Here is a 16,944-nt window from a genome sequence, read left to right as displayed (position 1 = left end):
AACAAGTAAAATGGTTGATGGGGAGCCAGAGGATGTAGTTAGTGTAAGTCCTCTTTCAGAAAGCCTTTGATAAGGTCCCGCACGGGAGACTGGTGACTAAAATGAGAGCACATGGTATTGGGGGTAGGGTGTTGACGTGGATAGAAAATTGGTTGGCAGACAGGAAGCAAAGAGTAGGAGTGAACGTGTCCTTTTCAGAATGGCGAATGGAGTGCCGCAAGGTCGGTGTTTACCATATATATTAAGGATTTGGAAGAGGGAATTAGGAGCAACACTAGCAAATTTGCGGATGACACAAAGTTGGGTGGCAGTGTGAACTGTGAAGAGGATGTTAGGAAGTTGCAGGGTGACCTGGACAGGTTGAATGTGTGGGCAGATGAGTGGCAGATGCAGTATAATATAGGTAAATGTGAGGTTATCCACTTTGGCGGCAAAAACAAGGGGGCAGATTATTATCTCAATGGGGTTAGGTTAGGTAAGGGGGAGGTGCAGCGAGTCCTGGGTGTCCTTGTACACCAGTCACTGAAAGTTGGCGTGCAGGTACAGCAGGCAGTGAAGGAAGCTAATGGAATGTTGGCCTTCACAACAAGAGGAATTCAGTATAGGAGTACAAAGGTTCTTCTGCAGTTGTATAGGGTTCTGGTAAGACCACATCTGGAGTATTGTGTACAGTTTTGGTCTCCTAATTTGAATAAGGACGTCCTTGTGAATGAGGCAGTGCAGCGTGGGTTCACGAGATTGATCCCTGGGATGGCGGGACTGTCATATCAGGAAAGATTGAAAAGACTAGGCTTTTATTCACTGGAGTTTAGAAGGATGAGGGGAAGATCTTTTAGAAACATATAAAATTATAAAAGGACTGGACAAGCTAGATGCAGGAAGAATGTTCCCAATGTTGGGCGAGTCCAGAACCAGGGGCCACAGTCTTAGAATAAAGGGGAGGCCATTTAAAACCGAGGTGAGAAAAAAAAAAAACGTTCTCACCCGGTGTTGTGAATTTGTGGAATTCCCTGCCACAGAGGGCAGTGGAGGACAAATCACTGGATGGATTCAGCCATGATCACAATGAATGGCGGTGCTGGCTTGAAGGGCTGAATGGCCTCCTCCTGCACCTATTTTCTATGTTTCTATGATACTGGTTAGAAGTTTCAAATCATTTGCTGAATATACTTATAATTATGGACGTGTTAATTTCGAGACTACAATGCTGATACAGTTTGCACCTGTAATTCAACTACGTATTATTTATGTGGATACATGAGACATTAACACCTGGGTCATTGCAAATGCCAGCTCTGATTTGTTCTGCACCTTTTCATACCTCTAACTTCCCTCACCCCTGACTCAGACTAAAGAAGGGTCTTAACCCGAAATGTCAATTATTCCTTTTCTCTAGAGATGCTGCCTGACCCGCTGAGTTACTCCGGCATTTTGTGTCGATCTTCGGTGTAAACCAGCATCTGCAGCTCCTTCCTACACATTAGCTTATGATTGCATTTCACATCATGCCATTGGTCAATACTTAACCTGTATTTGTTATCTATCTTCTACATATTACTAAAACTCTCATATTGACCACTTCCTGTCTGTTGTAATTAAATTTGCGCAAAAACGATCCCCCATCACGCTACGATTTGTTCAGATCAGTGAAATAGTACAAGTTATGAAGGTTTTGAAGGTTCCCCCTCCCCCCACACAGTCCCCCCTCCCCAGAGTGGTGGAACATTGCTTTGGGGGATCGGGTTGCATTGGGGGAACAGGTGAGTGGTGGAATATTGCGCTGGGGAATGGGTTGCATTGGGGGGGGGGGGGGGGGATGACCCTGCGTTAAGGTGATGACCCAAACTCTCAACCCAAGGAGGCTTCATTCACTATTCCCTCAACCCACAAGAGCAGGCAAAAAAAGATACAGGATACAACGGTAACTTGGCTGGCAAGTATACAAACATCTCTTACAAACTTGGGCAGCATAGTGGTGCAGCTGTCTAGTTGCTGCCTAACTGCAACAAGGACCCGGGTTCGATCCTGACCACGGGTGCTGTCTGTATGGAGTTTGCACGTTCTCCCTGTGACAATGTGGGTTTTCTCCGGGTGATCTGGTTTCCTCCCACATTCCAAAGACGTGCAGGTTTACAGGTTAATTGGCTTCTGTAAATTGCACTGAGTGTGTTAAGACTAGGTCTGGACTAGGATAGAACAAGTATATGTGCTCAGCATGTGCTGAAGGGTCTGTTTCCATGCTGTATCCCTAAAATCCTACAGATGTGCCACAGAAAGTACACCATCGTGCTGCATCACAGCTTGCTTTATTAGCTGCTCTGCTTAAAACCGGAAAGAATTGCAAAGTTGTGGATGTTGCCTTTTCCATCACACAGCCCAGACTTCCCACCATTAACTCCATCTACACTTCACGCTGCCTTGGATAACAATCCAACATAATCAAAGACTTGTCTCATCCTAGTCGTTCCTTCAATGGTTCAACAGCGCTTTATTTGTCACATGTGTAGACAGCAGGTGCAGGAGTAGGCCATTCGGCCCTTCGAGCCAGCACCGCCATTCACTGTGATCATGGCTGATCATCCGCAATCAGTACCCCGTTCCTGCCTTCTCCCCATATCCCTTGACTCTGCTATCTTTAAGAGCTCTATCTAACTCCCTCTTGAAAGTATTCAGAGAATTGGCCTCCACTTCCTTCTGAGGCAGAGAATTCCACAGATTCACAACTCTCTGGGTGAAAACGTTTTTCCTCATCTCCGTTCTAAATGACCTACCCCTTATTCTTAGTTTAGTTTAGTTTAAAAACATGCCTCATCAATTAACACAGACAGCTTTACTATCATTAGAAGCTCTCCATGTGGAGCACACACTGGAATATTGCATGCTAATGTCTAGATTAATTCAAGGATTTCTTACAAACTGGAGACAGAAGAGATTGCAGATGCTGAATCCAGAGCAAAGAGTAAACTGCTGGAAGAATTCAGTGGTAAAGCAGTATCTGTGGAGGTAAAGGCATGGTCGACATTTCCGGTCAAGGCTCTGCATCAAGACTCACAAAGGGATGATCAACATTAGGGACAGAAGTTTAGGGGTCATATGAGGGGGAACTTCTTTACTCAGAGAGTGGTAGCGGTGGTGTGGGATGAGCTTCCAGTGGAAGTGGTGGAGGCAGGTTCATTGGTATCAATTAAAAATAAATTGGATAGGCATATGGATGAGAAGGGAATGGAGGGTTATGGTACGAGTGCAGGCAGGTGGGACTAAGGGGAAAAAAAAAAAATTGTTCGGCACGGACTTGTAGGGCCGAGATGGCCTGTTTCCGTGCTGTAATTGTTATATGGTTATAAGTTGATGTCATTCACTCTTAACAGTAACTCCAGTCATTCTTTCTGCTGTCTGGTTTAAAAGATTCCATGCTTAATTATAGCTACCAAGCGATATATGGATTATGTGCAGGCAGGTAAGGATTGGTCTTAGTGATATATTTGGCGCAGACATTGTGAGCTGAAGGGCCTGATCCTGTACTGCACTGTTCTATGTTCTAGGGTCTATATCCAATGTAACTAGTCTGGGACAGGACTGCCACATTGTACTGTCTGCCACTTTGACATTTGTCTTTTTATGCAACTGCACAGTGAATTATTTTTTGCATATATTGCACGTTTCAGGTCGAGTCATCAATCTGATGAAGGGTCTTGACCCGAAATATCACCTATTCCTTTTCTCCAGAGATGGTGCCTGATCTGCTGAGTAATTACAGTATTTCATGTTTACCTTAAATATTTTGACAGAATGTTCTTGTAGTTTATGAAACAACAAACACCAGACTTTTTTTTAAAAGACCCAAATTCAGTTTATTTTCATGTATGCTTTTGTTAAGTGTGAATCGGTCAGCGGAAAGAACGTTTTGTGTCTGAAGGACACTGCAGATGTTGGTTTAAACGGAAGATAGAAACAAAAAGCTGGAGTAACTCAGTGGGTCAGGCAGCATCTCGGGAGAAAAGGAATAGGTTCTGTTTCGGGTCGAGACTCTTCTTCAGACTAGTGACACTTGTATTGAACTGTACACAAAAATGAATTTCACTGTGCCCTGGTGCATGCAACAAATAAAGTACAATGCATGAATGAGACCTATGCACACATAGTAACTTAGTCAGCAAGTGATAGACACAAAATGCTGAAGTAACTCAGCGGGACAAGCAGCATCGCTGGAGAGAAGGAATGGGTGACGTTTCTGGTTGGCACACTTCTTCAGAGTGATAGACACAAAATGAGACTCTTCTTCAGACCCAAAACATCACCCATTCCTTCTAGTAACGTTACAATCCCTGCTATCAGCGGCGCTCTAGAGTCGTGCTTGCGACTCGAGAGGCTATGGGTGGGGGTGGGTTGAGTAAAATGCAGGTTTTCAGGGAGGGATTTCCTCGTGCGACAAGCTTAAGATGTAGAGGAAATCTTATTCCGTCATCCCTTTGGTGGTTTTTTTCAAAACTTTGCTGGTCTATTGGATCGCTGGATTTGAAAGTCGTGCTCAACTTCAACACCTTCCAAATCACGGAAACCAGGACAAAACAAAAGGTATGTCGGACATTTATTTAACATCTTATCTAGTTTTTGGTGTAATTTCATTTTAATCTGATGATGCAAACAAGTTATTTTGGCCCCGATATCTGTATGTACTGTGGAAGGTTTCAGTGAGATATTAGTATGAAAATATTGATCATGGATAGACAATTACACAAAATACAGATAATTTAGATGTTCTTATGACATCTAAACATCATGCCGCATTTGGGGAATTTCCTGCCACAGGGGTCAGTGGAGGCCAAGTCATTGGATGGATTTAAGAGAGTTAGATAGAGGTCTAGGGGCTAGTGGAATCAAGGGATATGTGGAGAAGGCAGGCATGGGTTATTGATTGGGGACGATCAGCCATGATCACAATGAATGGCGGTGCGGGCTCGAAGGGCCGAATGGCCTCCTCCTGCACCTATTATCTATGTTTCTATGACATTGTGCAAAAAATAATGATTTTGATTATCTTGAGAGTGGACGTTGACCCCAGCTATTTACAATATATATTAATGATCTGGATGAGGGAATTGAAGGCAATATCTCCAAGTTTGCGGATGACACTAAGCTGGGGGGCAGTGTTAGCTGTGAGGAGGATGCTAGGAGACTGCAAGGTGACTTGGATAGGCTGGGTGAGTGGGCAAATGTTTGGCAGATGCAGTATAATGTGGATAAATGTGAGGTTATCCAATTTGGTGGCAAAAACAGGAAAGCAGACTATTATCTAAATGGTGGCCGACTAGGAAAAAGGGAGATGCAGCGAGACCTGGGTGTCATGGTACACCAGTCATTGAAAATAGGCATGCAGGTGCAGCAGGCAGTGAAGAAAGCGAGTGGTATGTTAGCTTTCATAGCAAAAGGATTTGAGTATAGGAGCAGGGAGGTTCTACTGCAGTTGTACAGGGTGCAGAGAAGGTTCACCAGACTGATTCCTGGGATGTCAGGACTGTCTTATGAAGAAAGACTGGATAGACTTGGTTTATACTCTCTAGAATTTAGAAGATTGAGAGGGGATCTTATAGAAACTTACAAAATTCTTAAGGGGTTGGACAGGCTAGATGCAGGAAGATTGTTCCCGATGTTGGCGAAGTCCAGGACAAGGGGCCACAGCTTAAGGATAAGGGGGAAATCCTTTAAAACCGAGATGAGAAGAACTTTTTTCACACAGAGTGGTGAGTCTCTGGAACTCTCTGCCGCAGAGGGTAGTTGAGGCCAGTTCATTGGCTATATTTAAGAGGGAGTTAGATGTGGCCCTTGTGGCTAAGGGGATCAGAGGATATGGAGAGAAGGCAGGTACGGGATACTGAGTTGGATGATCAGCCATGATCATATTGAATGGCGGTGCAGGCTCGAAGGGCCGAATGGCCTACTCCTGCACCTAATTTCTATGTCTATGTTTCTATGTTTGAGGATTTTGAACACATGTCTGTGTAAACGGCCCTTGCCCTCATCACAGCTTTTGTGTCAAGTTAATGGACAAACAATAGGGAAGAAGATGCTAATTTCAGTATGAAAATGACCTTTTTAATACTGAAGATATGAAAGTGAATTACGTATCAAATTAAAGGTATTTTTATGCTTTATCTGAAGGGGTTAAATTACAGGCTTGATTTTTAACATCTCAAAATTTTGTGACATCCCTATTCCTTCTCTCCAGAGATGCTGCCTGTCCCGCTGAGTTACTCCAGCATTCTGAGTCTATCTTCGTTGTAAACCAGCATCTACACTTCCTTCGTACACAATCAGAGCTATACACACACGCACTAAACGTTAGTCAGCAAGGGTGACACAAAATACTGGAGTAACTCAGCGGACAGGGGCAGAGAAGGGATGGGTGACTGAAGAAGGGTCTCGACCCCAAACGTCGCCCAGAGAGAGATGCCGCCGCCTGTCCCGCGGAGTTACTCTAGCATTTTGTGTCTTATCTTCGGTGTAAACCTTCCTACACAGTTGGAGCTAGTGCACAACACACGCACAGTAAGTTGCAGTCAGCAGGGCTTGTAAACAAGGTGCAGCCCCCGAGCAGGAGTGGGTGGGCGTCACGTGCGGGCGGTTTGATTGACGGGCGGTTTGATTGACGGGCGGTTTGATTGACGGGCGGTTTGATTGACAGGCGGTTTTCCCGGGTGGGATCAGTCCCCGGGGACGGGCGGGCGGACGGTCGTCGCTCACCTTCCTCGTCCAACCTCCCCTCGTCCTCGGCGCCGCCGCCGCCCGCTGCTGCGACCCCACAGCGGGGAACTGAGACGGGCCGTCCATCCTCGTCTTGAGGCGGCACCTGCCTTCCGTCCGTGAGAAGGAGATGGAGAAGAATCAGGAGATGGAGGCGAAGATGAAGGGGCGAAGTCGTCCTCCTCCTTCCCCGGCCCCGACCGATGCCACTCCCACCTCTGCTCTGCTAGGCCCCAGAGGGGCCACTGGGCATGCGTGAGGAGCAGGGCATCACGGGAGTTGTAGTCCAACTGTTACGACGTGATGACGTCACTGCGCTCGGCAGCCAAAATCCTGCAGATGTTAACAATCCGAAGCAAAGATTATCGAGCAGAGCTATAATCTTTGATCCGAAGGTGGTGAGAGTGGCTGGGAGCACCAGAGCATCTTCAGTTCAAGTTCAAGTTCGTTTATTGTCATGTGTCCCTGTATAGGACAATAATATAATAAAGCTTTTATTTCAGACACAGGTCCATATAACACATCATACAGTATAAGAAGATACAAAGAAAACAAAAAAATACATTAAAGAAAAATTGCATATTAGCCTATAAGATATACAAGCTATTGCACCAATGCCAACTTAGCCTAGAAGTGAATCTATAGCAGCTTTTCAGAGGGCTGACTAGGGCTTCAATTATGTGTCCGGAAGTGGCGGCGCTGCCCTGGCAGCAGCGGCTCACCTGCAGTCCCGTTTGTTTTAGCTTTTTTGTGTTGCTTTTTTCGTTTTGCTTAGTCTAGTTTTTGGTTTTTAGTTTGTGTTGGGGGGGTTGAACCAGGGCTTGCTGTCTCCCCCTGCGGGGGAATGCGACTTTTTTGTCGTATTCCCCTTCTCTGCCTCCGTCTGCGCTGAGGCCTAATGGCGGAGCTGGCGACCTCGAGGCTCAGGAGGCAGAGCCCGCCAGGACTCGCCCTGAGCTCGCTCCCGTGAGGACGGTCCGGCTCGGGGCTGGAACAGTGCTTCCGTGAGGGGCTGTGACGCTCCTGTGAGGGCGGCCAGCATGAGGGAGGAACGGTGCTCCCATCGGAGTGGCCGAGCTCGGGGAGGTACGACGCTCCCAGCCCGAGGGAGGAGCGGCGCCCATGTCGGGGCGGCCCAGCCCGAGGGAGGAGCGGCGCCCATGTCAGGGCGGCCCAGTCCGAGGGAGGAGCGGCGCTCATGTCGGGGCGGCCCAGCCCGAGGGAGGAGCGGCGCTCATGTCGGGGCGGGGCGGCCCAGCCCGAGGGAGGTACGGCGTCCATGTCGGGGCGGCCTGGCGCGAGGCTGAGACGGTAATGGCACTCACGTGAGGGCGATCCGGCTCGGGGCTGGAACGGTGGCTGGGATGGCGTTCTGGCGGCGGTGACCTGAGTCCGGGGTTCGGCCGCGAGCCAGCGGCTGCGTCAGCAGGACTGGTGTGAGGCAGCTTCGACCACCCCGGGGCGCGGTGATTGAGCCGCGGGACTGTTTTTAACATCGCCCGGTGGGGTATCGCCTCAGCAGAGAGGGAGAAGAGGAGGGAAGAGACTGCAGACCTAAGACTTTTGCCTCCATCACAGTGAGGAGGTGCTAGGTGGACTCACTGTGGTGGATGTTAATATGTGTTTATTGTTGTTTTTTATTGTATTGTATGTATGACTGCAGGCACGAAATTTCGTTCAGACTTCGGTCTGAATGACAATAAAGGCTATCTGTATCTGTATATCTATCTGTATGTGGTTCTCTGACTTGTCCAGGCGACACATAAAACTAAACATCAGCTGTCTTAAGAGTGCCTCACAGGTTGGCACTCTAGTGGACACAAACAATTGACACTATGGCACTATGCCACCTAGGGACACGAAGCAGCAACCTCATTGCATCATTGTATGCTACCTTGAGCCTCTGCATACTCTTTTTCTTATAGTTAGACCACAATTGATCAATATATAACGGTGTGATATAGGTTCTGAACAAGGAACACTTCACAGTCAGAGCACATAGAAAACTTCCTTATAAGTGTGTTAGCTTGAAAATAAATTTTACAGCGCTGTCGGTAGAGGTCTTTGTCATCCATCCAGACAATGAAATTCTTGCTTTGCTTAAGCACACAGGAAAAAAAATAGTAGGCATTTACTACAAAACAGATAAATGTGTCCATATACCATGTTATAAATATATACACACATGAATAAATCAACTGGTAAAGTGCAAATAACAGAAAGTGGTTATTAATAATCAGGCACATTCTGCAGTTCAGGTCAAACACCCAATTAGTCAAGAGGGTGATGAATCTGTTGGATTATTTGCCACAAAAGACCAAGTCAGTGGGTATTTTTAAGGCAGAGAAGACAGATAGATTCTTTTTTTTTTAAATTAAATATTTTTATTATTTTATACAATTTTTTAACAAAACAGAACAAAACAAAAAAAGAGAAAGTAAATAAAGCAAAAAAAAAGCCGTCAGACATAACAGTATTGGTGCAATCCACATGGTGCTACACAGTCAGGCATTGCAAGAGCAGAAGTAAAGGTCACAGGACTACATCACTGCAGATAATATGAAATTATGAAATTATTGGTCTTTGAGATGGTTGATGGTTGATAAAGACAGATAGATTCTCAGTACAGGTGTCAGGTTATGGGGAGAAGGCAGGAGAACGGGGTTAGTAGGGAGAGATAGATCAGCCATGATTGAATTGCACTTAATGGGCTGAATGACTTAATCCTGCTTCTATTCCCTATGACCTTAATTAGCCCACCTATACATTGTGGGAAAAATGGTTGTTATCGCCTGTTTCAGTTTAGTTTATTGTCATGTACAGCGAAAAGCTTTTGTTGCGTGCTATTCAGTCAACGGAAAGACAATATAGGATTACAATCGAGTCATTTACAGTATATAGATGCATGATAAGGTTTAATGTAAGGACAAGTCTCACCCCAGTCATTCCCTCTTCCGTCTCCCACCAAGCACAAGGTATAGAAATGTGAAAACGCTTACCTCCAGATCCAGAGACAGTTTCTTCCCAGCTGTTATCAGGCAACCTTCCTACCAATGACTAGAAAGTAGCTCTTAACTTATATCTACCTCATTGGAGACCCTTGGACGGGCTCTGGGCTGGTACTCCAGATGCTGCTTTACACTGAAGATAGAAACAAAGTGCTTAAGTATCTCAGCGGGACATGCAGAGGGAAAAGCAACCGGTGATGTTTTGGGTTGAGACCTTTCATTAGACTGAGAGCCAAGGAGGGGGATACTAGAGGTATGGGAAGTGACCCATCCCAATCCCATGGAAAGGTGATGTTTCGGGTCAAGACCCTTCTTCAGACTGATGTGAGAGTCAGGGGAAAGGGAAACGAGAGATATAGATAATGATATAGAGATATAACCATATAACAATTACAGCATGGAAACAGGCCATCTCGGCCCTACAATTCTGTGCCGAACACTTATTTTCCCCTAGTCCCATCTACCTGCACTCAGACCATAACCATCCATTCCTTTCCCATCCATGTACCTATCCAATTTATTTTTAAATGATAAAATCAAACCTGCCTCCACCACTTCCACTGGAAGCTCATTCCACACAGCTACCACTCTGAGTAAAGAAGTTCCCCCTCATGTTACCCCTAAACTTCTGTCCCTTAATTCTGAAGTCATGTCCTCTTGTTTGAATCTTCCCTACTCTCAGTGGGAAAAGCTTATCCATGTCAACTTTGTCTATCCCTCTCATCATTTTAAAGACCTCTATCAAGTCCCCCCTTAACCTTCTGTGCTACAAAGAATAAAGACCTAACTTATTCAACCTTTCTCTGTAACTTAGTTGCTGAAACCCAGGCAACATTCTAGTAAATCTCCTCTGTACTCTCTCTATTTTGTTGACATCCTTCCTATGATTGGGCGACCAAAATTGTACACCATACTCCAGAGTTGGTCTCACCAATGCCTTGTACAATTTTAACATTACATCCCAACTTCTATACTCAATGCTCTGATTTATAAAGGCTAGCACACCAAAAGCTTTCTTTACCACCCTATCTACATGAGATTCCACCTTCAGGGAACAATGCACGGTTATTTCTAGATCCCTCTGTTCAACTGCATTCCTCAATTCGCTACCATTTACCATGTACATCCTATTTTGATTTGTCCTGCCAAAATGTAGCACCTCGCATTTATCAGCATTAAACTCCATCTGCCATCTTTCAGCCCATTCTTCCAAATGGCCTAAATCTCTCTGTAGACTTTGGAAATGTACTTCACTATCCACAACACCACCTATCTTAATATCATCTGCATACTTACTAATCCAATTTACCACACCATCATCCAGATATATTGAACAAAAAAATGAAAGATATGCAAAAAAGTAACGATAATCAAGGAAAGATAGAGCCCACAATGGTCCATTGTTGGCTGCGGGATAGGTGATAACGAGTTACACAGACAATAGAATTCAACAGGATGACAGTAAAATTAGTTTGCGGACTCGAGTGGAGGAGGGACAGCGAAATAGGGGATGCAAGGCTTACTGGAAGGTAGAGAAACAAGGTGGGGTCGGTGGGGGCGCTGCACTGGCGGCAGCCCTGTCAGCAGCGCGTTAGTTTTTTCAACTTTTTTTATTTTTTTGGTATGTTTTGAAGTATGTTTTTAATGTTCCTTCGTGTGTTTTGTGTGGGGGGTGGTGTGGGGGGGTGAGGGGGGGGAAACCGTTTCGGTCGTCTCCTCCAAGGAGAGGCGACTTTTTCCAGGTCGCCTCCCCCGTGGCCTAACAGCGAGGATCGGCGCGGCCTTTCCCGGAGACGCGCCCGGGGCTCGGGGCTCCGGCGGCGGGTGCAGCGTGGACTGTCAGCACGGAGCTGGGGCTCGCTGGAGGGGAGCGCTCCGTTTCGTTGGCCCGCAGCAGACGGCAGCCTGAAGCCGCGGTCTGCACAGCTCCAGCTGGCGCGGCGTCTACAGCCCGGGATCCCTCGTGGGGGACCCGGGGGGAAGAAGAAGCTTCCACCGCCGGCCCGCGGCCAACTTCTACCGCGGGTCCGGTATGGACTTAACATCACCCCTGGAGGGGAGCTTCGACCGCCGGCCCTGCAGTCTGCGGTGCTTATGGCTGCGACGTGGAGGGAACTTTAAATCTTCGGCCGCCGGCCTATACCAACTAAAAGCTGCGGTCTCCGGTGGGGAGGAGCCGACTCTGGACTTACCTGGACTTGTACCTTGTCCTTACCATCTGGACGCCCGCAGCGACTGCTGCGGAGGGTTGAGGTCCCGACCACGGGGGAAAATGGAGGAGGACTGGCCAAATTGTGTGCCTTCCACCACAGTGATGAATGCTGTGGTGGATGTTTATGTTAAAATTTTATTGTGTTTTTGTGTGTGCCCTTTATCATTGTATCGCTGCTGACATATCATTTCACTTGCACTTTTTGTGCAATGTGACAAATAAACCGTTGTATTGTAAATAAATATACCACTGGGTTGTGAGCTGCCCAAGCGAATTATGAGGGGGAATGGAGGGTAATGAAAGAATAAGTTACTTAAAATGAGATAATTCAATAATTCAATGAAATCTTTTAAATTCTGTGGTGAACACAGGCTCAATTGTCATGCAACAGAACCCACAGTCTGGTAAAAATGTATTCAACCCCTCAATGGCAAGTGTATTCATGCTTTGTTTAAAAAAGAACTGCAGATGCTGGAAAAATCGAAGGTAGACAACAAAAGCTGCAGAAACTCAGCGAGTGAGGCAGCACCTATGGAGAGAAGGAATATGCAACGTTTCGGGTCAAAACGTCTTCAGTCTGAAGAAGGGTCTCGATCTGAAACATCGCCTACTCCTTCTCTCCATAGATGCTGTCTCACCCGCTGATTTTCTCCAGCATTTTTTATATTCATGCTTTGGTAAGGTGAATAAAAGCAGAGACAAAACTCCAGGTTTGGTCTCACAGTTCCTCTACTCGAAAATTATTTCAGTGAAGGGCAACATATCATTTGCCTTCTTAACTCCTCGCTAAACTTGCATGTTTGCTTCCAGTAACTGGTGTACAAGGACACCCAGATCTCTTTGTAGGTCATTCTTTCCCAATCAATCTCCATTTAAATAGTAATCTGCCTCTCTGCTTTCCAACCAAAGTGGACAAATACATATTTATTGACTTTAGACTGAATCAGCAATGTATTTGTTCTCCTTACTCAAGGTGTCCGAATCTCCTTGAAGCCTCTTTACATCCCGTACATGATTCAATTCCATTAACTTTTGTGCCATTGGCGAACTTAGAAAGAATATATTCAGATCTGTAAAACACATTGTTAATGTGTTGGGAATAAATAGAGGATCTGACATGGACAACACACACTACTGTACTGGTTAGAAAGGCAAGGCAGCGCCTTTACCACCTCAAGCAGCTGAGGAAATTCAGAGTCTCTCTGAGGATCCTCCAATCCTTCTACTCTGGTGCTGTAGCCACTAAGGGCGCCGCATTGAAGGCGCCTCTGCGTACAGTCTGTCCGTTTTTTTCCCATCTTTTTTTAAATTTTAGTTTGTATTGGGCATTCTTTAGTTTTTCTATTTGGGGAGGGGGGAGGTTATGGAGCAAACCGCTTCCCAGTCTCTTCCTGGCGGGGATGCGACTATTTCGTCCTCGCCCCCGCCTACCACTAGATCGGAACGGCCTTTCCTACTGGAGACTGGGGACCAGACCAGAGTTTCGGCAGCGGCGGTGCTGGATTCACCGCGCAGTGGGCGATGCCTACCTGGATCGCCGTTTGAAGTTCCGGAGCATTTGGCCTGCAGCGTCGACATCATGGAGCTGTGGTTCGCAGAGCTCCCAGCACAGGTGACGCTGAGCAACATCGCGGAGTCCCTGGGGCCTTTGCCGAGGTCCGCCAGCGTGAATCTCCGCCCGGCGCGGCCTGGGGACGTTGGGAGCCGCGAACTCCGGTGGGAAGCGGCCGATTCGGAGGTCCAAGCCGCTGAGGTTGTCCTCCCATTCCGACGTCGGAGTTCCAACATCCCGGCGAGCGGACATGAGCGGCCGGCTGCCTGTAGCCGCGACTGCGGAGCACTCCGGAGGCCCCAACCACGGGTGAACATCAGGAACATCAGACGAAGAGGACTGACTTTGGTGCCTTCCCTCACAGTGGGAAACATTTTGATTCTGCTGTGGGGATGTTTTACGTTGGACTCTTATCGTGTGTTGTGTTCTCTATTTTTATCGTATGGCTGTAAGGTGATCACATTTCACTGTGCCAACTGGCACATATGACAAATAAATGTATCTTGTATCTTGTAGAAAGCATCCCGACCGGAAACATCTCTATCTGGTTTGTCAACAGCTCTGCCCAGGACAGGAAGGCTCTGCAGAGAGTAGTGCGTTCGGCCGAATGCACCACGGGAACTACACTCCCCCCCCCCCCCCCCCCAACCCCCCTGCAGGACCTATACACCAGGAGGTACAGATCCAGAGCCAGCAAGATCATGAAGGACCCCTACCACCCCAGCAACAGACTGTTCCAGCTGCTACGTTCAGGCAAGCGCCTCCGCTGTCATGCTGTGAAAACAGAGAGGATGAGACGGAGTTTCTTCCCATAGGCCATCAGGACTGTAAACTCTGATCTCACCAGATCAGGGGAACTGAATCACCATGAGAAAACCCACAGGATCACAGGGAGAAAGTACAAACTCCGTACAGACAAGCACCCGTAGTCGGGATGGAACCCGGGTTTCTGGCGCTGTAAGGCAGCAACTTTACAGCTGCACCACCTTGGTAGCACATTTTCCAATGTACAGTAAATCCTCACAATAACGGATCTCTATAGCTGGGTTTGGTTTTAGCGGACTGAGGCTCCTGTTGAACTGCCCCCCCCCACCCCTCCCCCCCTCCATGTCTGCCAGGTTACCCAATGATTTGGCGCCATGTAATGTGTTTCCAGTCGTGGGAGCGGAGGGAACGAGCAGCATGAAGATGGCGTGATTACCAGGCACGTTCCTGGCGCACCGTTTATGAGGCCGGGGGCTCTGCGGCTCACTGGCCTGTGAAATCCCACTCATTTACTCCCCCCCCACACCATACTAAGTTTCTTCCCTCCCAGCCTCGGGTTAAACTTTATCCCCAACTCTCGGTTATGTCGGACAATCGGCAATACTGGGAGATCACCATCCTCCCCTGTGGTCCGTTACTGCGAGCTATACTGTATTATCTTTTTTTGATTCCCTCACTGAGGTTTGTGCATTCATCACTAACCGGTGCCCGACACTCACCTTCTGACAAAATTCATACTAATCAAATGATCAATGTGGATGGGATGAACCGCAGATATCAGTTTACACTGGAGTTCGACACAAAAGCAGGAGTAACTGTGCGGGTCAGGCAACATCTCTGGAGATAAGGGATAGTTGGCGTTTCGGGTCGAGACCTTCACACTGAGATTCAAGGGAAAAGAGAGATATAGGACCGTTCCATCTGCAACTCCCCGATCAACTCGTACCTTCCCACCCAAAACACCCCTGCAACTGCATGAGATGCAATACCTGTCCCTTTACCTCCCCCCTCGGCTCCGTCCAAGGACCCTGACAGACTTTTCAGGTGAGGCACAGGTTCACTTGCACCTCCTCCAACCTCATTTACTGTATCCATTGTTCCAGGTGTCATCCTGTCTATTGGCGGGACCAAGCGCAGGCTCGGCAATCGTTTCTCAGCACTTTAACTACCCCTCCCATTCCTAATCTGAGTTTTCCGTCCTGGGCCTCCTCCATTCTCAGAATGAAGCCCAGCACAAATTGGAACCAACCGCATATTTCGCTTGGGCAGTCCACGCCCCAGCGGTATGCACATTGACTTCTCCAACTTCAAGTAGCCCTTGCTTTCCCTCTCCATCCCCTCCCCGTTCCCAGTTCTTCCACTAGCTTTAGTGTCTCCGACTACATTTTATCTCTGTACCACCCACTCCCCTGACATCAGTCTGAAGAAGGGTCTCGACCCGAAATGTTACCCATTCATTTTCTCCAGACATGCCCGCTGAGTTACTCCAGCATTTTGTGTCTAGTGGGGAGATATGGAAGGTTACATAGAATAAATGAATGGAAGATATGGAAAAAACAACAAAAGGTGGAGACGATAATGGTTCTTTGTTGGCTGTGTGATAGGTGATAACGAGTTATACGGACAGTGAGACTCACCAGGACGACAGTGAAATTAGTACGGCGACTATGTAGGTATGTTACAAAACCTACCTGAATCATGGCTGAGCATCTGCCCTACCCCATGTGCGCGATTTTGGCGCTGTTTAGAGGGGGCGGGTTTAAAACGCGATTTTTACTAGGCTGTTGCAATCGAAAATGTTCAGCCTAGTAAATCATTAACGGAAAATCGCTGAAAGACCCCGTCGCAAAAGGTATTATTAGTTTTTATGGCCTTGTATAATAGTTATAGTAGGTTAAAAATCACTCTCTCAATCCGCAACCTCTCGCAGCCCCAGGGTTTTATAAAGCAAACAATTAAAGGTATGTACCTTATTTTTACATTAAATGGGGCTTGTATATTACCCTGTGTTAAAGTTTTCTATAGCGAGTAGTTCATTTTGGGCTCTTTATATCCCGCAGTATTTTTCTGGGCACTTGAGGGCACAAATCCAGCGCAATGTGAACGTTCTAAAACAGCGCGCGTTCACAGGATCCCACTAGAAAGCCGATTTAAATTGACTTTAATTTACAGCAATTGACCACTAAATTCCTTCCATTTGGCCTATAAATTGATGTAAATGAGATTTAAAAATCATGTTTTATTGTGAATTATTTGTGAATATTATTTGGACACTTGGGCTATTTAAAAATGTTAATCATTTATTAAGAAATGGATAGATGTTTAGATCTAGTAATTGAAGTTTGAAATTAGCTACAATTGGGTAACTAACTAATTATATGCTTTAATTTCAGGTCATCCAAGTAAGATTATTTTATATTTGTTTCAGAATGCTTCAATCTATGATAACTGAAAATTTCATTCAGTTCTCTTAATTTTTAAGAAGGTTATGGGCTTTTGACTGTCCACGATCACAGCTTTTTTGTTATGTCCATAGAAAATCAATAGGGAACAAGATGCTAATTTCCGAGTATGAAAATGGCCATAACTTTTTTATTACTTGAGATATGAAAGTGAATTAGGTGTCAAATTAAACTTATCATTATGCTTTATCTGATGGGATAAAT

The 16,944-nt window shown here is 46.4% G+C and overlaps 1 protein-coding gene across 2 annotated transcripts in view; it reads right to left on the bottom strand.

The window, feature by feature from the left end:
- Positions 1–6,972, bottom strand: part of LOC129696918 (cytochrome b5 reductase 4) — a 101,285-nt gene extending 94,313 nt beyond the window's left edge. Inside the window, exon 1 of one of the 2 annotated variants that reach the window (XM_055635019.1) lies at positions 6,742–6,972. In XM_055635019.1, coding sequence (XP_055490994.1) covers positions 6,742–6,828 — 87 coding nt within the window. In that variant the 5' untranslated portion in view covers positions 6,829–6,972. The remainder of the gene's footprint in view (positions 1–6,741) is intronic. The other variant, XM_055635020.1, reaches the window with a different exon arrangement.
- Positions 6,973–16,944: the final 9,972 nt, after the last annotated feature.

The sequence above is a fragment of the Leucoraja erinacea genome, chromosome 5, assembly GCF_028641065.1.
Source record: "Leucoraja erinacea ecotype New England chromosome 5, Leri_hhj_1, whole genome shotgun sequence".
In the NCBI taxonomy this organism is placed as follows: Eukaryota; Metazoa; Chordata; class Chondrichthyes; order Rajiformes; family Rajidae; genus Leucoraja; species Leucoraja erinaceus.
The sequence above is the reverse complement of the archived record's forward strand: the minus strand, read 5'-3'. Positions and strand labels throughout refer to the sequence as shown.